Below are 27,421 nucleotides of genomic sequence, written 5' to 3' on the forward strand. Positions count from 1 at the left end.
CATAAATCGTCTGGACAGTCCCACATCGTTTAATACCATGCATAAGCGGTTCCTGGAGATTATAAGAACGAACACTGAATGATTATTTCAATTATTGACTTCTCCTGTTGTTTTCAATGTTCAACGACAGTCAGCTTTCTAATATAAAGATTATTACAACAATTGATTACAATTTACATGCAGCTCTCGCACTAGAAATTGCATTGTGTGTTATTATTGAATTGTACGTTCATTTTAATCCATTAATGTCTCATACTTGTACATAATTAAATAGTAATAATTTCATCTTATATGGTTTTCGCATTTCAGATAATACATATAAAATATCACATATCACAAACTTTCCATGATAAAACATGTAATGCAGCATCATATATATTGTGTTGTAGAGATATTCCACCATGGCAAAGTCAGTTAGGACTGCACAGGAATGGAAAGAGAAGGGTAATGAAGAGTTTAACAAAGGCAATTGGTCAGAAGCCTTGATTCACTACACAAATGCACTTAAACTAGTAAAAGACAACACTGAGAAAGGAATATACTACAAAAATCGAGCTGCCGCATATTTAAAGTTGCACTATTACGAGAAAGTGATACAAGACTGCAACAGTGCGTTAAAGATATGTTGTAATAAAGCATTGTATCGCAGATGTCAAGCACTAGAAGCGCTAGACAGATTCGAGGAGGCATATCGGGATGCGGAAATTGTTATTTCATCTGATCCCAATAACAAAGTTATTCAGCTCGAAGCGACGCGCTTACTTGAACTTGTACAAGAACGTCGTAAGGAAAATGCAAGTATTAGTGTCAAGATAAATATAACTACTATATAAAAATGCACAACTTGCTAGAGATGATAATTTGTACGTAGATATTGTATGTAAATAATGTAAAAATTGTAATACATTTTTTTATACTGGATATATTAATAAGCTTTTTTGTTTGACTCAATATCACATAAAATTTGATAAATGGATTTAAGTTTTGCTTTTTTTTATTACGTAATATTAATTATTGTTTGATAGTCTGCACATCCTGTATGGATAAGAATCAAGTCACACAAATATAATCTTTTACAGTTAGTACATATTTTATTCTATGTCATATTCAAGTATGCGCTTTATCTTGTTCTGCATTAGGTATCACAAATGATGGATTTAGCTTTTAACATGAGTGCAGATAACGAGAAACATAAATCCGCTATGATAAATCTGCTTGAGCTCGCACGTGACGAAGCTGGTGCCGAGGAGATCTTCAAAAAGGAAGGTGTATCCAAAATTGCTCAACTTGTGGAAGTTGAAAGAAACGAGGAAGTGATCTGTAGCGCTATTCGTATATTAGGCGAGTTATGCCAAAACAATATTAGTCGAACTGAATCCATTGTGGAACATGTCGGTTTGCTTTGGTGTTTGGAAATGATGAACAGCACATCTACAGAGAGAGTCAACGCGTCTCAATATTGTTTACAGGTAAGTATCGAGTAAATTACGTGTAGTTATTATACGCGTATTTCAGTAATTAAAATTTTATTGCATATTTCGATTTCAGAATATATTGAACAGTTATAGCGGCATGAGTAAAGAACCTGATTCAAAACCCGACGAGGCGTTGTGCAAAGCGTATAAAGAAGAAATTGACACGATTCTGTCGTGTTTGCTGAATAGTGTAACGAGTAGAACGATAACGGGCCTGGCTAGAGACGCAATAATACAACTTATTATGCGTAACATTCATTGCGGAACTGCATTAAATTGGGCGAAACGATTTTTCGAACTTTGCGGTTTGCAAAAATTGATGGAGGTAGCCGGTGAAATGGAGGAATACAAATGTGAATCTCCGATGGACATTACGTTTTCCACCCGAGCTATAATCAGTGTGTGTTTAGCAAAGCTATATGAAAACATGTACTATGATACTAAAGAAAAATTTAGCAACACTATTAATGAATTTATTAAAGATAAATTGCTGTCGCCTAATACAGAATCCAAGGTATTTTCTTCCAAGATATTTTTTGATTATTTAAATTATTTAAAACTAGAGGGTCGTCTTTTTAATTATAACGTTTTTGAGCAATTTAAATTGTGCTTTAAAGCAAAAACGTCAAAATATACTTTTATTTAATTATAAGTATTGTATATTCTGCTTTATATTAAAATGCGATTGTAACAGAGTTTAATCGAAATTTATTGGAGAATGTGACTTTTTATTAATTTTTTCTGAAGCCTAATTAATTTCTCTAACCAGATATTTCTTCTATTTTTAATCAAAATCAAATGAAACTAACTACATATTGATATTTTTGTAATAATTATTGATTCAAAAAACAGTTCGTAAATTAATCATTGCTTTACAGGTGCGTGCAGTAATAGCGATAACAACCTTAATATTCGGCCCGATAGAAATTGCAGATGCAATTATCTTTAAAGAAGGGGTGGTTGAGATGATCCTCGCTATAGCGGAAACGGATGATGTATTAGAACAGAAAGTGGTTTGCGAATGTATCGTTGCGGCTGTGACCAAATATAATGAGGCCAACGTGTTTATATGTCGAGGTGTAAAAATATTGGAGAAACTGTATCAATCTAAGGATGATTCAGTTCGGGTTCGAGCGTTAGTTGGTTTGTGCAAATTGAGCAGATTCGAAGACACACGCTGTTACGTGGCTATCGATCCGTTCGCAAATAGAGCGACGAAGACGTTAGCCAAAGTTTGCAGACGATTCCTGATTAATCCCAAGAAAGAAAAAGATATAAGAAAATGGGCCATTAAAGGTCTGTCGTATCTCACTTGCGACGACAAAGTCAAAGAGGAGTTTATCGAGGACCAAGAAGCGATTCAGGCGATGATCGAGCTTACCAAGGCTGATGATCAATCGATTCTTCACGACGTGCTTATGACGTTGGTGAACTTGTGCAACGCTTATGAAGTGCAAGAACTACCCGAGATGATAGAACTAAGAGAGTTTGCCGGTCAGCATTTTCCTGAGAAACACGTTCTCGCCTATGACTACTGCGTGAAATGTAACTGCACGTTAGCGAAGGCTGGTGTGACCACCGCTCTGGTGAATCTTACCAAAACGAACAGCCAGAACTGCAAGGAACTGATAGCCCGTGTATTCTTCGTGATATGCGGTGAACAGGAGTCAAAAGAAATAGTTATTCGACAAGGCGGCACGAAGGCATTGTTGTCGTTAGCGCTAGATGGCACAGACAGGGGAAAGAATTATGCTACGCGGGCTCTGGTCTATCTGGGACGTACGAAACTTCTTGAGGTTGCATTTCCCGGTCAGATAATGATGGAGGTTGTTGGGCCGATCATAAATCTCCTGAACCCAGAATGTTCCGTTCCTGAGAATCGCATGATTTTAGGAGTGTTGTGTGACCTTGCCAAAGTCAGTGACAACATGCGAGAACATATATTTAAGGAGGGGGTATTTCAGAAGATCGAGACCTTTGTGTATGAACAGGACTATTTTTTTAAATTTTTGTCCCTTTTACTTATAAACATTTTAGTATCAAGCCATGAAGTCGCTGTCCAGTATTTCAGGCAGGACAATTCTCGTGTGAAGTATCTTATGTTATTGTGCAAGGACGAGAATCAACAATTAGCAGGTTAGCAGCTTCAATTCTAGTAATGCTGACGGCGGCCAACAAAGAAGCTTGTAAGAAAGTTTTCGACTCGGAATCTTGGCTGCAATCTCTACGCTTTTTAGTCACTAATCCAAACTGTAACATACAAAAAAGTGGTATTATAATTGTGCTAAATATGATGAGAAGCACGATAGGCGTTGCTACAAAACTCATGGAAACAGACTTAATGGAACTACTGAGGTCATTGAGCAAGAATGATAACGTGGAAAACAAGATCAAGGCTCTAGCATCCTTCGCTTTAGGGAATGTTGCGGAACGATCTAGTCAAGAAAAATTTCGAGAAGCATTCATCAACATGGTAAGATATGAATGTAATATAGCACGTCGATCAGGACAGTTAGAAACTGATGTTTGCAATTATGAGTTATGAATATAGTATATGAACATGAATATGTGTTCAAAACAAAATCGTACTTAAAAATGCAAACTAGACGATTATTTCTTGGAAAAATGATAGAAAATATTAATTGAGACCCTATTATATGTTATTACTTATATTTCAAATAAAGTGCTTCAAATGATAAAATAAATGTTGCATTTAAACTGTGGCAATTTTGTCTGAAACGTATTCATGCTATCATATAATTATGTTCGTGTATTATTTATATATATCTTTAAATATATAATTACTGTGCAGGATACATACAGTTTATTTGTTACATAAATTTGCCACAGATCGATAATAATATATCCAGTAAACACAGCAATATAACATATATCTTAGATATAGAACATTAAGTATTACGAAGTATGAAGTATCTATAGTTATGTCTCAAGTAACTTACAAGTTACCTACATGTAGCACTCAACGTCAGCAACAAAAGTACTTCTGTGATATATGTCTCTGATATGTATCACTATACTATAAGTGCTCTATCTGTGATACATAACAATGTAACATATGTGTATCGGATATAGAACATTAAATGACACATACATTTCAAATGCGTAACAAGTGACGTATTTATACTCAGTCAGGAATATTAACGCTCAAATTTGAGTGTTAACACTCAATATTTCAGTGGGTTTTTTTTCGTAAGGGTTGCATATAATTATTTAGAAATAATTGCATCTTTTTGTATTTAAGATAATAGATAATCAAGACACTGTATAAAATATCACATCTTTTCCATGATAAAACGTATAATGCAATATTATATATATTGTGTTGTAGAATTATTCCACCGTAGCAAAGTCAGTTATGACTGCACATGAATGGAAAGAGAAGGGTAATGAAGAGTTTAACAAAGCCAATTGGTCAAAAGCCTTAAGTCACTATACAAACGCACTGAAACTAAAAGAAGACAACGCTGAGAAAGGATTGTACTACAAAAATCGAGCTGCCACTTATTTAAAGCTACGCGATTACAAGAAAGTGGTTGAAGACTGCGACAATGCATTAAAGATATGTTGTAACAAAGCATTGTATCGCAGATGTCAAGCATTAAAAGCGCTAAACAGATTCGAAGAGGCATGTCGGGATGCGGAAATTATTATTTCATCTGATTCCAATAATAAAGTTATTCAATCCGTAGCCACGCGCTTACTTGAAATTGTACAAGAACGTCGTAAGGAAAGTTCATATATTAGTGACAAGGTAAATATAACTCGTACAAAAATGCATTAACTCGCAAGAGATGACAATTTGGTCATATTAAGACCCCACGCACCAATGACTTTGACCTTGACATATGTTGTCAAGGTCATGACCCTGAGTAACCTTGATCTTGAAAGAAGTGGCGGTCACGATCCGTTCAAAAGTTACGAAGCATTAAAAAGTTTTCGCTTTGTAAAAATTATTCAATAATAGCACATGCGTGCACACACACACACGCGCGCGCGCGCGCGCCACACACACACACACACACACACACACACCAAAGAGGGGGGGGGTGCGGGGTGCCTTCGGCGTGGACTTTCCGCGCGTGAAAACTTGTAAACCGATGTGGCACCTCTTTTCGCGTGGAAAGTGTATGTGTGGAGGCAGTAGGTTCCGCCCCCCTGTGGTCACATGGTTCGTGGCGTGCTTTACGAACTCGTTTATTATATATCGCTACAAATATTCACACAGATGATGGACTAACTTATCTTGTTTAATACCACCTCTACTTAAACGAGCTCGTAAAGGACGTCACGAACCCATGTGACAACTCGTTTCGCGTGGAAAGTATATATGCGTGGACCGTGGAGGTAGTAGGTTCCGCCCCCCCACTATCGTTAAACTAGACACAAGTGTGCCTTCAAAGTACATGCGTTGGCTTTCCACTTTTTTAAAATTTTCATTTACTGTTTAAAAGACTTTCCTTTGTTCGTACATATATTATCTATACTATTATTATAAAGCAACAGGGTTTGCATTTTTTTTGTTCGCTATGATCTCGGAAACCAATGGACCGAATTTTTACCAAACGTATATGAAATAGGGGTAGAATTTCCCGGGGAGTGCTATAGGGTGTATAGTTTTTTGTTACCGATCTTCTGGAAACCGGTTTTTCTAATTTCTTCAATTTTTCGGGAAATTCTACCCTTATTTCATTTCGTACATATATTATTTCCACATATATATTAGTCATTTACAAGATAGTTAGTCGATCATCTGTGTGAATATTTGTGGCGATATACAACTAATTTTGCAAAGCGAAAACTTTAATGCTTTGTAACTTTTGAACGGATCGTGACCGCCACTTTTTCAAGGTCAAGGTTACTCAGGGTTGACAACATATGTCAAGGTCAAGGTCATTGGCGAACGAGGTCTTAATATGCATAATTAACTTGTTTTGTATTAGGTAGCACAAATGCTAAATTTAGCATTTAACGTGAGCGCGGATAAGGAGAAACGTGAAACCGCTATGCATAATTTGCTTGTGCTTGCACGTGAAAGAGCTGGTGCTGAGGAGATTTTCAAAAAAGGAGTTGTATTCAAAAATCGCACAACTTGTGGAAGTTGAAAAAAACGAGGAAGTGGTCTGTAGCGCTATTCGTATTGTATGTGAGTTATGCCAAAACAATATTAGTCGAACCGAATCCGTTGTGAAATATGTCTGTTTGCCTTGGTGTCTGGAAATGATGAACAGCACATCTACAGAGAGAGTCAACGCGTCTCAATATTGTTTGCAGGTAAACATCGAGTAAATTACGTGTAGTTATTATACACGTATTTCAGTAATTGAAAATTTATTGCAGATTTCGGTTTCAGAATATATTGTACACTTATAGAGGCATGAATAATAAGTCTGATTCTCAAAACCGGATGAGGCTTTATGCGAAGCGCATAAAAAAGAAATTGACACGATTCTGTCGTACTTATTGAATAATGTAACGAGTAGAACGATAACGGGTCTTACTAGAGACGCAATAATACAACTTATTATGCGTAACACTCATTGCGTAACTGCATTAAACTGGGCGGAACGATTTGTCGAACTTCGCGGTTTGCAAAAATTGATGGAAGTAGCCAGTGAAATAGAGGAGTATAAATATGAATCTTCGATGGACATCACGTTTTCCACTCGAGCTATAATCAGTGTGTGTTTAGCAAAAATATATGAAAACGTGTACTACGATGCTGCTAAGAAAAAATTTAGCAATATCATTAATGAATTTATTAAAGATAAATTGCTTTCGCCTAATACAGAATCCAAGGTATTTTTTCTCGAAATTTTTTATATTTAAATTATTTACAATTAAAGGATTGTTTTTTTATTTATAGCGTTTTTGAACAGTTTAAATTCTACTTTTTAAAGCAAAAATATACTTCTTTTTCAATTATCAGTATTGTATATTCTGTTTTACATTAAAATACGATTGTAAAATATGAGAGTTTAATCTAAATTTATTAAAGAATATGACTTTTTCATTTATGTATTTTCTGAAGCTTAATTTTTGTTATTTTCTCCAACCAGAGATTTTTCTTATTTTTAATCAAAATTAAATAAAAGTAACTATTAATATTTTTAAATTCATATTGTTTTTATAAAATGTATAAATTCATAAATAGTTAATCGATTGTTTTGCAGGTGCGTGTAGTAGTTGCGATAACAACCTTAATATTCGGCCCGTTAGATGTTGTGGACGCAATTATCTGTAAAAATGAAGTTGTTGAGATGATCCTTGCTATGGCGGAAACGGGTGACTTATTGCAACAGAAAGTGGTTTGCGAATGTATCGTTGCCGCTATAAACCAAATATAATGAGGTCAACGTATTCATATGGCGAAGCCGAAATATATTGCTGAACCTGTATAATTCTAAGCATGATTCAATTCGGATTCGAGCATTAGTGGGTTTGTGCAAGTTGATCAGGTTTAAAGACCGATTGTATTCTGCGATTATCAGACTGCGACTATCCCGGGATAGAGCGACGAATAAATTGGCCAAGATTTGCAGACGATTTCTGATCAATCCCGAAAAAGAAGAAGATATGAGAAAATGGGCTATTAAAGGCTTGTCGTACCTCACTTACGACGAAAACATTAAAGACGAGTTGATCGAGGACCAACAAGCCATTCAAGCGATAATCGGGTTTACCAAAACTGACGATCAATCAGTTCTCTATGCCGTGCTTACGACGTTGGTGAACCTTTGCAACGCTTATGTCGAGCAAGAACATATACCCGAGATGATAGAATGGGAAACGTTATCGAACATCATTTCGAGGGATACGATTCGGTCGACGAATACGCAGTGAAAAGAAGACTGAACGTGTTAGCGAACGCCGGTGTGATCAGCGCTCTGATGAGCCTCGCCAATACGGATAATCAGAACTACAGGGAATTGATATCACGCGTTTTCAACCGATGTGCGGTTATAAGAAAGTGAGCGAAATAGTTATTCGACAAGGTTTCACAAAGGTATTGTTGTCGTTAGCGTTGGATGGCACAGACAAGGGAAAGAACCAAGCTTTGCAAGCTCTGGTTCGTTTGGGCCTTACATCGACAATACGTCCTAAGGTTGGGACGTATGCATTTCCTGGTCAGATGATCATGGAGATTGTTCGGCCAATCATGATTTTTTGAAGCCAGAGTGTTCCTTTTGGGAGAATTATGCAACTCTGTTAGTTTTGTGCGACCTTGCTACAGTCAACGACAACATACGAGAACATATATTTAAGGAGGGAGTATTTCAGAAGATCGAGGCCTTTTTGTATGAGGAGGACCACCGTTTGAGATGTGCGTCTACAACACTTATAAACATTTTAGTATCAAGCCGTGAAATCGCTGTTCAATATTTCAGACAGGACAATTCTCGAGTGAAGTATCTTACGTTATTGTGCAAGGACGAAAATGAAAATATTAGCGGATCAGCAGCTTCAGCTCTAGCGTCGCTGACGTCATCCACCAAAGAGGCTTGCAAGAAAGTTTTCGACTCGGATTCCTGGCTGGAATCTCTACGCTTTTTAGTCACTAATTCAAACTGTGACATACAAGAAATGGTATCGTAATTGTGACAAATATGATGGAAAGCACGAAAGACGTCGCTGCAAAACTCATGGAAACAGACTTAATGGAACTACTGAGGGCATTGAGCAAAGATGATACTGTGCAAAACAAGAGGATCAAGGAATTGGCATTCATTGCTTTAGAGGATGCTGCGGATCGATCTAATCAAGAAGAACGTCGAGAAGCACTCCTCAATATGATAAGATTGGATTGTGATAAAGCACGTCGATCAGGACAATTAGATGTTCTAAAGTTTTTGCAATCAGAGTTATGGGTATATGAACATACTGAATATGTATCCGAAAACATACACTCAGAATTCGCAGGAATACAAACTAGACGACGATTACTTTGTGAAAAAAAGACAAAAAATTGAAATCTCATTATGTATTCCTTATATTTCAAATAAATTGCTTTAAGTGATAAAATAAATGTTGCGTTTAAATTTCTACAATTTCATTATAGTTACATTCGTGTTTATATATGTTTATAAATTAACAGGTATATGATTACTGTTCAGACACACATACAGTTTATATGTTACATAAATTGCCAAAGTGCAATATTAATATCTTTTATGAATAAAATATATGGAGATGTATAAAATATTTTATCGAATTAGCTATAAATATATCTATTATTGTGTCATGAAATAATATGTAATTGGAATGAAAAGTCATTAAATTATTGTGTATTTGTATGAGAATAGTATATTTAAATATAATATTACATATTGAATTACAGATATAATATCCCAAGAATAGAAAGTCAAAATAATGAAATTCAATTTGATGTCATATGACTAAATTTACGTCATTTTTTTGTCAATATAACGTCAAATTGACATCATTTTGACTTTCCTGTTTTCCTTGCGATATAGTTATGCTATATAACACGAGTCATCCATTTAACAACCACAAACACATTTATAAGTCTTTATAAAAATCAAATTAAGAAATCTGAAAAACAGCGAATTTTAAATAATAAATTTATTTGAATAATGAATCGTGTGAAATATCGTAAGAGACGATAATACGTCAGATCATTATTTTTTATTACTTCTTTAGTTTTAGTAAACATGCATTATATTAATAAATCTCGAAATTATGTATTACCTATATGTTCTGCTAAATAATTTCTTTTTTTTTAATTATTATTTTTTAGAAAATATAAGAAAATCCTTAATTTTCTACAATTTATTTAAATAGTTTGGAAGTTTATCTTAACAGAAAACTACAATTTAAAATAAATGTAATAATTTAAATTAAATCTGTAATTTTAACGAATAATAAAATAGTAATCAAATATGTCATTAGACTCGCGAGAATGTCAACAAATTTAATAAACGGCAATACGAGTCAGACGCGGTACGTGGTAACGCAAGTAAAGAAATTAATAGTTACAGAAGTAACGAATTACAATGTATGTATATATATAATATACATATATATTTCAACTTAATAAACTGCGCGCCGATTATTTGTCGGACTTGAAACACAGCTATCGTTGGAATATAAATGTTATCACATGTCTCGGTAGTCGAATTAGTACGATGTCCTTCACGGAATGAGGAAAGGTCCAGGGTTCGAATCCTGGCTGAGGTAATATTTTTTGCAATAAATTCTTTACAGTTTTTCAAAATAATTGAATCGCATCGATTTAATTCTGGGGGAGGGAAGGATATTAATGTTCCAAGTAGCTGTGTTTCAAGTCCGACAAATAATCGGCGCGCAGTTTATTAATACATTATATACATTGTAATTCGTTACTTCTGTAACTATTAATTTCTTTACTTGCGCATCAGGTACCGCGCCTGATTCGTATCGCCGTTTATTAATTTGTTGAATAATAAAAATGTTCTCTTCCAATATTTTTGCAAACATGCGTTAACATATCTGAGACATGTTCCAATGTATCACGAACTTAAAATGGATGAGCCAATGCTTGATCTGCAATCTAGATCTAGAAGTTTCATCAAAAGATTATACGTTCCTTCAGGTATTCGATATCTGGCAGTACCTTAAATAAATTTTGTAATAATTTTAAAACATCCCAAATAAGATCATATATATTCTACGTTATTGAAGCAATAGAGAGGAAAATTACAAGCGTTTCTGCGCGCCACACTAATTTTCCAATATTTGATCTCAAACGTTACGGCGCCATCGTCACAACGACTTTGCACTACCGCACATATAAAAATACTCTGGTCGCAACCAAAATAATAGCAGTGCGCAGTACGGATCGGCGCAAAACAAAAAAGGAGTTGAGTGAACACATACTGATTATATTGTAATTTCCTCGTGACTTCATTTCGTCCAATTTTGTCGCACGCTGCGTTCGAGCTTATCGCCGTAATATCGTATCGTTCCGCATTCTACGAAAAATCAGATTGACTGTCCTTTCGCGCGGCCGAGCTCGCGCTTTCAAAGGTCACGTGACGCGCAGCGTCGTGCCAGTCGTGCCTCATTAGCTACGTCGATCACGTGGCTACAAAGGACCAATCAGAGTAAAATTCAATCCCAGCGATACTGCGCGCGATGCTCTTCTCGGACGAGGACGATGCGCAGTTGCGCACGGACGCAGCAGTGCCGGCAATGGCCACACTGGCGCAATGGCGCTCTGGCAGTGACGCCACTACGCCTTGACTTGACGCCAAATCATGAGATCGCCCAGATCCAGAACAGTGCTGAACAGTGCTTGTCGGTTTAGTTATTTTAGATTTAGAAAAGTAGACAATCGTCGAGCGAGTTGAGGAAGTTTAGGTGTTTGAATGGTACGAGAGTTAACGAGAGAACATTAAAAAGAAGAAGCTATTCGAAAGGTAATAAAAGGATCCACATCTATCTCGCCGACGGTCTGAATCTGAATGAAGGTTCGTCGCGTGCGGCGTGATTCAATTCGACGTGATAAAGGTATTCGTAACAACGGTGAGATTATTACGTTCCGCGGAATACTTAATTGATGTATCGTCGAGGTAAGTAGGGCGAAACGTTTCATATCCGCGGCGCTCGATCACGCTATATACTATTTACTCAAGCGAAAGGATAAAACTAGATAAAACCGAACGAGCCAGTGGTCAGTTGTTACTATTGTCCATTGTAGGGCTCTTAAACAATACGGGGAATTCTTGAGAGAGTTGCGATTAGCGTATCAAGATAAATGCAGTATGTATAAATACATCTCATGTTACACGAAGAATCTTATGCGTCGCAAAGAGCAGCGACGGGGTACATGTGTGAGAAAGAAATTATAGATATGTAAAAAAGATACAAGCACGATCCAATGAGAAAACGTATAGCGTTTTAGTTTGCATTTGTAGTGGAAATATCTAACAATTGCGCGTGAAAGCGACAGATTCGAGGAAAATATTGAATGAATTGTTCATATTTTTTTTCTCGGTTGGGATAATTTCGTTCTTTTATCGTTATCGTTAACGATAACGGACGTTATCGTTAACGATAACCCACAAAATGGACGATCGTATCATGCTTGGAAGGGAAAATCCTAGGAAGCTGTAATAAGCAAATAATTGACGAGGAATGCTGCCTTCAGGTGTTTTAATTTCACTAAAAACTGACTGTTTTTGTTCGTAATGTTGCATGAATTCCGGTAAATGGCAAAGAGGAAAAAAATCAATCGCGATTAGTGGGCACCATAAGGCTATGAATAATTTCATTTATTCATAAATTTTTCAGGCTTATTGATCGATTACTGTTCATTTTTACCAATATAGTCTTTAATCTCGGTTTAATTTACTTTTTATCTCGTTCTAGTTCTTAGAACCCAGGTAGCAAGCACTCGTCATTTTGACGTCAATTGACGTCAAAAGACGTCCAAATGACAGACTTTTGACGTCAATTGACGTCAAAATGACGAGTGCTTGTTATCTGGGAATTATAATTCTAGAAATTCTACTTTTTAGTTCTGTTTTTCTCCCGCCATTCTCGACACTACATCGCTTCGTTCCTTTTTGTCCTTCACGCACGCGCACTAGCGAGAATTAATTATGATAGAGGCGGGAAATAGCGAGCATTTTATAATGGCGCGTTCTACAATATTTTAATAAAGGCTATTAAAAAGTAATATAAGATACATACGTAGTAATAATCGGGAAAAGAAACACGAAAATTACACGAGAGGACACGAAGATATTAATATCCAAGAGATGAATAAAGAACTCAGGATGTATCAAAAAGCAAGGAAAACAAATACTCGGTCGACGTACACCTTAATAATTTCATATTAGAAATAATGTCGATGGAATGAGATTTATCCTCAAGCAAGTAAATTTGTAGCGTGTCTCAGATAAATCGCACGCCTTTCCCAGACACGCTTTTGTCGAGGAAGTTAAATTTCTGACGCGAGAAAGGAAAAAGTACAAATTACTTCTGACTTTTGCAGTAAAGCGTATATAGTTGCATCTCTCGCGTTAAGGGTTGATTTCACCGTCTCCGATTAACTTGATCCCCTGATTAATCTCACTCTTCGTCTCTTTCTAATGTTTGTTTCTGTCAATGTAGATTAACTTTAATCTCGGTTTGACTTACGTTTCATCTCTTTCTAATTCTTAGAACTAAAGAGAGATAAAAAGTAAATTAAACCAAGATTAAAGTTAATTTACATTGATAGAAATAAACATGAGGGAGACAGAAAGAGATGAAGAGTGAGTTTAATCGGAGGATCAAGTTAATCAGAGACTGTGAAATAATAAGACGTATAAAATATTTGCATGCAGCGTCATAAATCGTCTGGACAGTCCCACATCGTTTAATACCATGCATAAGCGGTTCCTGGAGATTCTAAGAACGAACACTGAATGATTATTTCAGTTATTGACTTCTCCTGTTGTTCTTCAATGTTCAACGACAGTCAGCTTTCTAATATAAAGATTATTACAACAATTGATTACAATTTACATGCAGCTCTCGCACTAGAAATTGCATTGTGTGTTATTATTGAATTGTACGTTCATTTTTAATCCATTAATGTCTCATACTTGTACATAATTAAATAGTAAGAATTTCATCCTATATGGTTTTCGCATTTCAGATAATACATGTAAAATATCACTATCACAAACTTTCCATGATAAAACATGTAATGCAGCATCATATATATTGTGTAGTAGAGATATTCCACCATGGCAAAGTCAGTTATGACTGCACAGGAATGGAAAGAGAAGGGTAATGAAGAGTTTAACAAAGGCAATTGGTCGGAAGCCTTGAATCACTACACAAATGCACTTAAACTAGTAAAAGACAACACTGAGAAAGGAATATACTACAAAAATCGAGCTGCCGCATATTTAAAGTTGCACAATTACGAGAAAGTGGTTGAAGACTGCAACAGTGCATTAAATATATGTTGTAATAAAGCATTGTACCGCAGATGTCAAGCATTAAAAGCGCTAGATAGATTCGAGGAGGCATGTCGGGATGCAGAAATTATTATTTCATCTGACCCCAATAACAAAGTTATTCAGCTTGAAGCGACGCGTTTACTTGAAATTGTAGAAGAACGTCGTAAGGAAAATGCAAGTATTAGTGTCCAGATAAATATACATAATTACTATAAAAATGCATCAACTCGCAAAAGATGATAATTTGGTCTGTATGTAGATAATGTAAAAATTGTAATACATTTTTTTATACAGGGTATATTAACCCTATTCACTCCAACCATGCCCTTTCGTGTCCCACGAGTTTCAAACAGTCGTTTTTTTTTTTTTTTGAAAAACGAATTATCGTGGGATAATCTCCCCCACGCCGAAAAAATGATTTTTTAAATAAAACGAGTCGTAATGTGTGTTTGTCAACATATAAATGTTGTAAAAAAATATTTAAATAAATGATTTCCGAATGTTATTTACATTGATTTTTAGTCGAAGGTACAAAGATATTATAATAATTTTTGGGGAATTTTTCAAAGCTATTAACATTATAAAAAACACGTGGGACTCGAAAGTGCATGGTTGGAGGATTAAAGGGGCAGAAAAAACGTTCGAGCGAATAGGGTTAATAAGTTTTTTGTTTGATTCAATATCACATAAAATTTGATAAACGGATTTAAGTTTTCCTTTTTTTAATTATTAATTATTGTTTGATAGTCTCCACTCCCTGTATGGATAAGAATCAAAGTCACACAAATATAATCTTTTACAGTTAGTACATATTTTTATTCTATGTCATTCAAGTATGCGCTTTATCTTGTTCTGCATTAGGTATCACAAATGATGGATTTAGCATTTAACATGAGTGCAGATAACGAGAAACGTAAATCCGCTATGATAAATCTGCTTGAGCTCGCACGTGACGAAGCTGGTGCCGAGGAGATCTTCAAAAAGGAAGGTGTATCCAAAATTGCTCAACTTGTGGAAGTTGAAAGAAACGAGGAAGTGATCTGTAGCGCTATTCGTATATTAGGCGAGTTATGCCAAAATAATATTAGTCGAACCGACTCCGTTGTGAAATGTGTCGGTTTGCCTTGGTGTCTGGAAATGATGAACAGCACATCTACAGAGAGAGTCAGCGCGTCTCAATATTGTTTACAGGTAAGTATGGAGTAAAATACATGGTTATTATGCACGCATTTCAGTAAATAAAAATTTATTGTGTATTTCGATTTCAGAATATATTGAACACTTACAGCGGCATGAGTAAAAAACCCGATTCAAAACCCGACGAGGCGTTGAGCAAAGCGCAAAAAAAAGAAATTGACACGATTCTGTCGTGTTTGCTGAATAGTGTAACGAGTAGAACGATAACGGGTCTTGCTAGAGACGCAATAATACAACTTATTATGCGTAACATTCATTGCGTAACTGCATTAAACTGGACGGAACGATTTGGCGAACTTCGCGGTTTGCAAAAATTGATGGAGGTAGCCAGTGAAATGGAGGAATACAAATGTGAATCTCCTATGGACATTACGTTTTCCACTCGAGCTATAATCAGTGTATGTTTAGCAAAAATATATGAAAACGTGTACTGTGATGCTGCTAAGGAAAAATTTAGCAACGCCATTAATGAATTTATTAATGATAAATTGCTTTTCCTTAATACAGAATCCAAGGTATTTTCTCTCGAGATTTTTTTTTATTATTTAAGTTATTTACAATTAAAGGATCGTTTTTTTATTATAGCGTTTTTGAGCAGTTTAAATTCTACTTTTTAAAGCAAAAATGTCAAAATATGCTTCTTTTTCAATTAAATATATTGTATATTCCGTTATACATTAACCCTCCGTGAACACCATTTTTTTTATCGCTTTCGTTGCTTTCCTGGGTCCATTTTGTTTAGCCTGACGGATTCTGGCGAGTGAGTTGTCACTACTAACAACTTTTTTAAGAAAGGGGAGCCAGACCTCGCCCTCTCTTTATTTCGGAGATATTTGATGAGCTCAAAATTTCGTTTGTGCCTAAAAAAACCAGGAGGGAGGGGGGTTAAAATACGATTGTAACAGAGTTTAATCGAAAGTTATTGCCGTTATTGGAAAATGTGACTTTTATTTGTGTATTTTCTGAAGTTTTATATCTTTTATTTTCTCTAACCAGAGATTTTCTTTTATTTTTAATTAGAATCAAATAAAACTAACTATATTGATATTTCTTTAATTATTGTTTCACAAAAGAAATTTATAAATTGATCAATTGCTTTACAGGTGCGTGTAGTAATTGCGATAACAACCTTAATATTCGGCCCGTTAGATGTTGCAAACGCAATTATCTTCAAAGAAGGAATGATTGAGATGATTCTCGCTATGGCAGAAACGCATGACGTATTAGAACAGAAAGTGGTTTGCGAATGTATCGTTGCGGCTGTGACCAAATATAATGAGGCCAACGTGTTTATATGTCGAGGTGTAAATATATTGGAGAAACTGTATCAATCTGAGGATGATTCAGTTCGGGTTCGAGCGTTAGTTGGTTTGTGCAAATTGAGCAGATTCAAAGACATACGCTGTTATATGGCTATCGATCCGTTCGCGAATGGAGCGACAAAGACGTTGGCCAAAGTTTGCAGACGATTTTTGATCAATCCCAAGAAAGAAAAAGATATAAGAAAATGGGCCATTAAAGGCCTGTCGTATCTCACTTTCGACGACAGAGTGGAAGAGGAGTTTATTGAGGACCAAGGAGCCATTCAAGCGATGATCGAGCTTACCAAGACTGACGATCAATCGATTCTTTACGACGTGCTTAAGACGTTGGTAAACTTGTGCAACGCTTATGAAAAGCAAGAATTTATACCCGAGATGATAGAATTTACAGAGTTTGCCAGTCAGTATTTTTCCGATGAACGCGAACTGGACGACAACGACTTCAAAAAACGATTCTGCGCGTTAGCGAAGGCTGGTGTGACTAGTGTTCTGGTGAATGTCGCCAAAACGGACAGCCAGAACTGCAAGGAACTGATAGCCCGTGTATTCAACGCGATATGCTGTCAACAGGAATCGGGAGAAATAGTTATTCGACAAGGCGGCACGAAGGCATTGTTGTCGTTAGCGCTAGATGGCACAGACAGGGGAAAGAATTATGCTACGCTGGCTCTGGTCTATCTGGGACGTACGAAACTTCTTGAGGTTGCATTTCCCGGTCAGATGATGATGGAGGTTGTTCGACCGATCATAAGTCTCCTGGACCCAGGGTGTCCCGCTGATTATCTCGTGATTTTCCCATTTTTGTATGATCTTGCTAAAGTCAGCGACAACATACGAGAACATATATTTAAGGAGGGAGTTCTTCAGAAGATCGAGGCCTTTATGTATGGGGAGGATTATCCTTTGAAATATTCGTCTTTATTACTTATAAACATTTTAGTATTAAGCCGTGAAGTCGCTGTCCAATATTTCAAACAGGACAATTCTCGAGTGAAGTATCTTACGTTATTGTGCAAGGACGAGAATGAAAATATTAGCGGATCAGCAGCTTCAATTCTAGTGACGCTGACGGCGGCCAACAAAGAAGCTTGCAAGAAAGTTTTCGACTCGGATTCCTGGCTGCAATCTCTACGCTTTTTAGTCACTAATTCAAACTGTGACATACAAGAAAGTGGTATTGTAATTGTGACAAATATGATGGAAAGCACGAAAGACGTCGCTGCAAAACTCATGGAAACAGATATAATGGAACTACTGAGGGCATTGAGCAAAGATGATACTGTTCAAAACAAGAGGATCAAGGAATTGGCATTCATTGCTTTAGAGGATGCTGCGGATCGATCTAATCAAGAAGAATTTCGAGAACCATTCATCAACATGGTAAGATGTGAATGTGAAATAGCACGTCGATTAAGATAATTAGAAACTGTTTTCAATTAGAGTTACAGGTATATGAACATATTGAATATATACTCAAAAACATACTTATAATTCACAAAAATACAAACTGGATGGTGATTATTTCTTGGAAAAATGATAGAGTGCTTCAAACGGTAAAATAAATGTTGCATTTAAATTTTTACAATTTTGCCTGAAACGTTTTCATGCATTCATATAATCATATTCGTGTTTATATATCTTTAAATATATGTACTGTGTAGGATACATACAGTTTATTTGTTACATAAATTTGCCACAGTGCAATGTTAATACTTATGTTGTATGAAATAATACGTACACGGAGATGGTGTATAAAATATTTTATCGAATTAGCTATAAATATGTATATAGCATCATGAAATAGTATAATTAGGATGGAAAATCATTAATGCGTATATTTGTAGAGAGAATAGTATATTTATATACAATATTACATATTTAATTATAGGTATTATTATCCCAAGGAGAACAGAAAGTCAAAATAATGCCAATTTGATGTCATATGACCAAATTTACGTCATTTTTTGATCAATATTACGTCAAATTGACATTCTTTTGACTCATGTTTTTCTTGCGATATAATTATGCTGTATAACCCAAGTCATTTTTTTAACGACCACAAACACATTTACAAGTCTTTATAAAAATAAAATATCAGAGATCTGAAAAACAGCGAATTTTAAGTAATAAATTTATTTGAATAATAAATCGTGCTAAATACCTATCGTAAGAAACGATTCATAACTTTTTTAGTTTCAGTTAACATGCATTATATATTAATAAGTCTCGAAATAATATATGATATATTCTGCTAAAAATTTATTCTTATTTTTTTTAGAATCCTTTTTTTTATATATAGAAAATATAAAAAAATCTTTAATTCTCTACAATTTATTTAAATAATTTGAAAGTTTATTTTAACAGAAAACTGCAATTTAAAACAACAAACGTAATAAATTAAATCTATGATTTTATCGAAATAACAATAATAAAAATGTTCTCTTCAAATCGTTTTACACACATGCGTTAATATATCTGAGACATGTTCCAATGTATCACGAACTTAAAAATGGATGAGCCAATGCTTGATCTGCATAATACGTGTAATCTAGATCTAGAAGTTTCATTAAAAGATTTATACGTTTCCTTCAAGTATTCGATATCTGGCGGTACCTTAAATAAATTTTGTAATAGTTTTGAAACATCGCAAAATAAGAGTATTATTTTACGTTACTGAAGCAATAGAGAGGAAAATTAGGCATAAAGGTTTTATTTTCGCGGCAGACAATTTTTTATCTGGCAACAAAACGAGATTCTATCACTATATTGGCGAGGATCCTAGCTGTTATTTGCAATGATTTATATTGTGTTTTAATACATAAATATCAAAGATTAAGTCTATGACTATATCTATTTTCTACTACAATATTTCTTCGTAAAAAGTACTTAAAATATAAATGAGATATATACCTATATACCTTATGGCTTACGAGTATTCGCCACGGCCATGTTAGATCGTGACGTCAGAGACGAGAAAGGACACGCTGAGATTTCTCGAATGTCATTTTCAAATAAAAAAAAATATATTTATGTGAAAGGACACTTCAAACACATTTGTACAATGTTCCGAAAACTAAACAATGTTCGTTTTTCTTTAACAGTTAATAAACGGCCATAAGATGAATATAATGGGTTTTTGACTAAACTTTGTATCACGTTCATTTTACGGCTGTTTATTAACTGTTAAGGGAAAAGGATAGTTTTTGAAGTATTTTCGAAGTGTGCTGAAATGACCTGAAGTGTTATTTTATGTAAATATACCTTTTTATTTGGAAATTACATGCAAGAATTCTCAGTCTCATTTCTCGCCTCTGACGTCATGATTTCACACGACCGCGGTGAGGGCCCAGTAGTGCAATTCTGTAACTCGTTATGCCGTCGTTATGAGCTATAACGACAATTGCGCAGCTTTTTTACCATATAAAATATCTGCGCAACGATAGTCGATACCTCATAACGAGTTACAGAATCGCACTACAGGAGCGTTAATATAACTTTGCTGCGTCGAGATATTCTGTAGCTGCGCTGGACGTGTTCACATTGTTTGCATGTTGTCAGTTGTAGTGAATGTTCGGCAATGTGCGCGAATTCCGGTAGATACCAAAGAGAAAAGACTCTATGGCGGTTGTTAGGCACCATAAATCCCGTATCAGACTACAGATAAGGGTTTAAGGTTAATTTTATTTGTTTACAAAGTTGTAATAAAATATTTGCATGCAGCGTCATAAGTCGTTTGAATAGTTTTACATTTACTACGTTTACGCGAGAGTAACTAACGATAATTTGTTCGCGTAAACGGGATTTTGTAGTAATTTACGATAATTTACTCCGCGTAAACGAGTGAATTATCGTAAATTATTACAGAAGTAACGCTCGCGTAAACGTAGTAATTGTCTAGTACGATGCACAAGCGGCTACTGGAGATTTTAAGAATTAATGCTGAATGATGACTTCAATGATTGACTTTTTCGGTCGTTTTTCAATGTTCAACGAAAGTCAGCTTTCTAATATAAAAATTATTGCAACAATTGATAACAATTTACATGCAGATTTTACAATAGAAATTGCATTGTTATTATTGAACTGTGCGTTTATTTTTTATCCATTATACATACATTGTCTCATACTTGCATATTTTATAACAATTGCATCTTCTATTTTTTTTGCATTCAAGATAATACATATATCAAGAGACATATAAAATATCACAGAGCCTTTCCGTGTTAAAACACGTAATACACAGCAGCATTCTATATAATTTATTCTGTTGTAGATTAATTCCACCACGGCAGAGTCTGCTATGACTGCACAGGAATTGAAAGAGAAGGGTAACAAATCGTTTAACAAAGGCAATTGGTCAGAAGCCTTGAATCACTATACAAACGCATTGAAACTAAAAGAGGACAACGCTGAAAAAGGAGTGTACTACAAAAATCGAGCTGCCGCTTATTTAAAGCTGCGCGATTACGAGAAAGTGGTTGAAGACTGCGATAGTGCGTTAAAGATATGTTGTAACAAAGCACTATATCGCAGATATCAAGCACTAGAAGCGGTAGAGAGACTCGAGGAAGCATATCGGGATGCGGAAATTATTATTTCATCTGATCCCAATAACAAAGTTATTCAACCCGTAGCCACGCGCTTACTTGAAATTGTACAAGAACGTCGTAAGAAAAGCTTATATATTAGCGACAAGGTAAATACATATAACTCTTACAAAAATGCATTAAATCGCAAAGATGACAATTTGGTCTAGGGGAGACCGGGGCAAACTTGACACTAGGCTTTTTGCCAATTTAAATTTATCGTAGAAACTTGCCTTTTCTACCGTAAATGCGTCTTTATGTGCCAGTATTATCAATGAAATTTGGTGACATTCTGAGTTATGGTGTAATTTTTAGCGCGACGTAAGCGTTTTTGATGGTGAAAAGTAATTTTTCTGATTGCTTGAAAATTTCTACTCTTTCATCGAGCTTTACTCTTGCAAACCTATATGTAAGTGATTTTGATGGGAAATTTGATGCTCTATACGAATCCGATAATAGTTTTTGCATATTTAAAAATTTTTTATGTTTTTGGAGTGACAAAAGTGAAAAACGACGTTCGGGGCAAAGTCGGCACCACGCCATTTCATCGGCTCTCAATAACAAACTATGCTTGTCATGCAGCCATATGGCTCATGACAAATGTGTGCGCACGTTCGATCGCGAATTTACTTGCATAAGTTGTTTTTCAGACATGAGTTTAGAAGAAAATAATTAAAAGTTCGACAATTTTTGTTCTCATTATTTCCAATGATTGTTTTACTTAATTCCGAATTTTTGTACTTTCTAAATACACGATAAACAATGTATTTTTAGTTTTAGACAATAAAAAATAAATTCCAAATCAAATTGTGTCGATCAAGCAAAGTGTCGAATTTGTGCCTCGGCATTTTTCAATTTGAAAATTTGTCTTTGCGTCACTTTTCCTTTCCTGGAGGCGAAACTAAGCGACGTACAGCAAAACTTTCTTAAGTAATTTTGTACCTGAAGGAACAACTCTTTAAATGTGTACCATTGAATTGCTTGAAAATTTTAATTAATTGTTGAAAATTACTTTTGAAAAAATCGTGTCGAGTTTGCCCTGGTCTCCCCTATATATAGATAATGTAACAATTGTAACACATTTTTCATACTGGGTACGTTAGTAAGAATTTTTGTTTGATTCAATATCGCATATAATTTGATAAACGGATTTAAGTTTTGATTTTTTTATTATGTAATTATTATTGTTTAATAGTCTACACACTCTGTAGGGGTAAAAATTAAATCATACAAATGTTATCTTATACATTTAATATATTTTTATTATATATTATTATATGTATATATACCTAAGCATATTAATTTTGTATTAGGTATCACAAATGATGGATTTAGCATTTAACATGAGTGCAGATAACGAGAAACGTAAATCCGCTATGATAAATCTGCTTGAGCTCGCACGTGACGAAGCTGGTGCCGAGGAGATCTTCAAAAAGGAAGGTGTATCCAAAATTGCTCAACTTGTGGAAGTTGAAAGAAACGAGGAAGTGATCTGTAGCGCTATTCGTATATTAGGCGAGTTATGTCAAAATAATATTAGTCGAACCGACTCCGTTGTGAAATGTGTCGGTTTGCCTTGGTGTCTGGAAATGATGAACAGCACATCTACAGAGAGAGTCAGCGCGTCTCAATATTGTTTACAGGTAAGTATGGAGTAAAATACATGGTTATTATGCACGCATTTCAGTAATTAAAAATTTATTGTGTATTTTGATTTCAGAATGTATTGAACACTTACAGCGGCATGAGTAAAAAACCCGATTCAAAACCCGACGAGGCGTTGTGCAAAGCGCATAAAAAAGAAATTGACACGATTCTGTCGTGCTTGCTGAATAGTGTAACGAATAGAACGATAACGGGTCTTGCTAGAGACGCAATAATACAACTTATTATGCGTAACATTCATTGCGTAACTGCATTAAATTGGGTGGAACGATTTGTCGAACTTCGCGGTTTGCAAAAATTGATGGAGGTAGCCGGTGAAATGGAGGAATACAAATGTGAATCTCCGATGAACATTACGTTTTCCACCCGAGCTATAATCAGTGTGTGTTTAGCAAAAATATATAAAAACGTGTACTACGATGCTGCTAAGGAAAAATTTACCAACACCATTAATGAATTTATTAAAGATAAATTGCTTTCGCCTAGTACAGAATCCAAGGTATTTTATTTCGAGATCTTTTGATTATTTAAATCATTTAAAACTAAAACGTTCTTTTAATTATAGAATTTTTAGAGCCGTTAAAATGCTACTTTTTAAAGCAAAAATGTCAAAATATATTTCTTTCAATTCATAATTGAAATTGTTTGAAAAATGACTTTTTCATTTATATATTTTCTGAAACTTAATTTCTCTTATTTTTATTAAAAACTAAATAAAACTAACTATTGATATTTTTTTAAATTTATTGTTTTTATAAAATGTACAAATTCATAAATAGTTAATCGATTGTTTTTCAGGTGCGTGTAGTAGTTGTATTAACAACCTTAATATTCGGCCCGATAGAAATTGCAGATTCAATTATCTTTAAAGAAGGGATGGTTGAGATGATACTCGCTATGGCGGAAACGGACGATGTATTGCAAGAGAAAGTGGTCTGCGAATGTATTGTTGCAGCTATGACCAAATATAAGGAGGCTAATGTGTTTATATGTCGAGGTGTAAATATATTGGAGAAACTGTATCAATCTGAGGATGATTCAATTCGGGTTCGAGCATTAGTGGGTTTGTGCAAGTTGAACAGATTCGAAGCGAGCACACGCGGTTGCACGACTATCGAACTCTTCCCGCGTGGAGCGACGAAGGAATTGGCCATGCTTTGCAACCGATTCTTGATCAATTCCACGAAAGAAGATATGAGAAAATGGGCCATTAAAGGTCTATCGTATCTCACTTCCGACACCGAGGTTAAAGAGAAATTGATCGAAGATCAATGTTCGTTCAAGCGCGTTGTTCAAGCAATGATCGAGCTTGCCAAAACTACCGATCAATCAGTACTCTACGCCGTGGTCACGACGTTGGTGAATTTGTGCAACGCTTATGACGATGAAGAACTCATACCTGAGATGAAAGAATTGCTAACGTTTGCCTTGTCTCGTCGTTTTCTCGTGCGACACGGGAAACTAAATAGCATAAAATTCGTGAGTAACAGACGGTGCGCCTTAGCGAAGGCCGGTGTGACGAGCGCTCTGGTAAACCTCGCCAAAACAGACAGCAAGAACTGCAAGGAACTGATAGCCCGCGTTTTCAACGCGATATGTAGTGAAGAGGAATCGAGAGAAATGGTTGTTAAACAAGGCGGCACGAAGGCATTGTTGTCGTTAGCACTAGATGGCACAGACAATGGAAAGAAGGAAGCCTCGCAAGCTCTGGTTCGTTTAGGGCTAACGATACGTCCTGAGGTTGCATTTCCTGGTCAGATAATCATGGACGTTATTCGGCCAATCATGAACTTTTTGAACCCAGAGTGTTCCATTTGGGATCATGCGACTCTGTTAGTTTTGTGCAAACTTGCTAGTGTCAACGACAACATGCGAGAACATATATTCAAGGAAGAAGTATTTCAGAAGATCGAGGGCTTCCTGTATAAGGAGGATCACAATTTGAGATGTGCGTCTATAACACTTATAAACATATTAGTATCAAACCGTGAATTCGCTATCCAATATTTCAAGCAGGACAATTCTCGAGTTAAATATCTTATGTTACTGTGCAAGGACGAGAATCAAAATGTTAGCAGATCAGCAGCTTCAGCTCTAGCGTCGCTGACGGCAGCCAATGAAGAGGCTTGCAAGAAAGTTTTTGATTCAAATACCTGGCTAGAATCCCTACGCTTTTTACTCATTAATCCATACTGTGACATACGAGAAAGAGGTATTATAATTGTGATAAATATGATGAGAAGCGCGATAGACGTTGCTGCAAAACTTATGGAAAGAGACATAATGGAACTACTGAGGGCATTGAGTAAGAATGATACCGTGCAAAACAAGGAATTGGCATTTATTGCTTTAGAGGTTGCTGCGGAACGAGAACGTCGAGAAGCACTTCTCAACATGATAAGATTGGGTTGTGATAAAGCACGTCGATCAGGACAATTAGACCTTCTAAAGATTATGCAGTCGGAGTTATGGATATATGAACATAATGAATATTATGTACCCAAAAACATACATTCAGAATTCGCAAGATTACAAACTAGAGGACGATTACTTTTTGAAAAGGAAACAAAAAATAATTCTCTATGTATTCCTTGTTTCAAATAAAGTGTTTTAACTGATAATATAATCGTAACATTCAAATTTTTATAATTTTGTCATAAATGTTATTCAATCATATGCAATCATATAATTATATTTTTTATGTTTTTCAATTAATATATGATTACTGTGCAGAACACATACAGTTTATGTTACATAAATTGCCAAAGTGCAATATTAATATCTTGTATGAAATAATACACGGAGATGTTGAATAAAACATTTTATCAAATTAGCTGTATATATATTTTGTTATGAAATTATATACAATTAGGATAAAAAACTATTTAATTATTTTGTCTATTTGTATGAGAATAGTATATTTAAATATAATGTTACACATTTAATTATAGATAATATATCCCAAGAACAGAAAGTCAAAATAATGAAATTCAATTTGATGTGATGACGGTCATGACTCATGACCGAATTTACGTCATTTTTTGTCAATGTAACGTCAAATTGACTATAAACAGTAGGAGCTTTCCAGCAAGCGACACAAACTATGGTATAACTATATGGTAGTACGAATTTCAATAGTGTAATGTACATACATACGTACAGGAGGTTTCGACGACGGTTCCACGAAAGTCTGGGATAGCCTCTTGACGCTACAAACGCTTCGAAGTATTCCTTGATTGGTCAATTAGTAAAATTCTTTGTCCTGATTGGTCAATCAAACGCTTAACTTTCAGTACAGAAAATCTATAGTATATACGTGACTTAAAATATAGATTTACAGTACTGACAGTGAATATCGGAATGCAGCCTAAAAGTAGTCACAGCAATAAAATGTGATATACGATTGAAAAAAAATTTCAAGGTTTCTTGTTTTTTTTCTGTTAAAAATACTCGGGAATAATTAGTATATTTAAAATATCTCGCAACGTTTTTCACGTATAACAAATAAGAGGGAATGATGAAAAATTTGTTATATTGATACGAACAAAAATATATTAATATACAAATTGAACGATTAATAAATAGTTATGCGCGTGCAATTTGCCATTAAATAAATCGTATTAATCAATCAAAAAATTTATTTTCAAGCCGCTTTAATTCCATATGTTTAAAATGTGCAGATTATATTTCAAAAACTTTTTAATATGATACGTAATCTTCTGTTTCTACAAAATGTACATCTAATAGCAGTTAATTAAAATAAAAATAAGAAATTTGTTGCTAATTGTCTTGATTGATTAGATTCTGCACGCAATACTCCTTTCATGTTTATTTCTACTAATGTAGAATAATTCTTTTATCGCAATTTAACTTTACTTTTTATCTTTTTCAAATTCTAAGAATTCGATAATAATTCTAAGAATTAGAAAAAGATAAAAAGTAATTAAGTTAAACCGAGATTAAAATTAATCTACATTAGTAGAAATGGACATTATACTGTCATTTATATCGATTTCTTTTTCCGCAGGCATTATGTCACGTGAAAAAGGGCGTCCCCGTTATATACTCATATGCATCACATACACACTCAACAAGCATGATCACGCATCGCACGTATCACATATGGTACGACCACCTTTTCGTCTTCATGCTCGCCCGGTTGTATCTTCGATTCATTTACATATTCGCCGGTCGGAGATATA

The 27,421-nt window shown here is 35.0% G+C and overlaps 1 protein-coding gene and 1 pseudogene across 1 annotated transcript; both read left to right on the forward strand.

Moving 5' to 3' along the window:
• The first annotated feature begins 1,145 nt into the window (after positions 1 to 1,145).
• LOC139817712 (uncharacterized) lies at positions 1,146 to 26,962 on the forward strand. The gene is given in 13 exon segments (XM_071785993.1): positions 1,146 to 1,469; positions 1,549 to 1,989; positions 2,354 to 3,596; positions 3,599 to 3,948; positions 4,825 to 5,247; positions 6,437 to 6,553; positions 6,555 to 6,767; positions 15,718 to 16,161; positions 16,750 to 18,348; positions 21,242 to 21,664; positions 22,868 to 23,197; positions 23,275 to 23,718; positions 24,018 to 26,962. Coding segments are annotated over 13 exon segments (8,154 nt in total). The 5' UTR covers positions 1,146 to 1,148; the 3' UTR covers positions 25,824 to 26,962.
• LOC139817732 (protein unc-45 homolog B-like) lies at positions 6,862 to 9,427 on the forward strand (annotated as a pseudogene).
• Positions 26,963 to 27,421: the final 459 nt, after the last annotated feature.

The sequence above is a fragment of the Temnothorax longispinosus genome, chromosome 8 (assembly GCF_030848805.1).
Source record: "Temnothorax longispinosus isolate EJ_2023e chromosome 8, Tlon_JGU_v1, whole genome shotgun sequence".
NCBI lineage: Eukaryota > Metazoa > Arthropoda > Insecta > Hymenoptera > Formicidae > Temnothorax > Temnothorax longispinosus.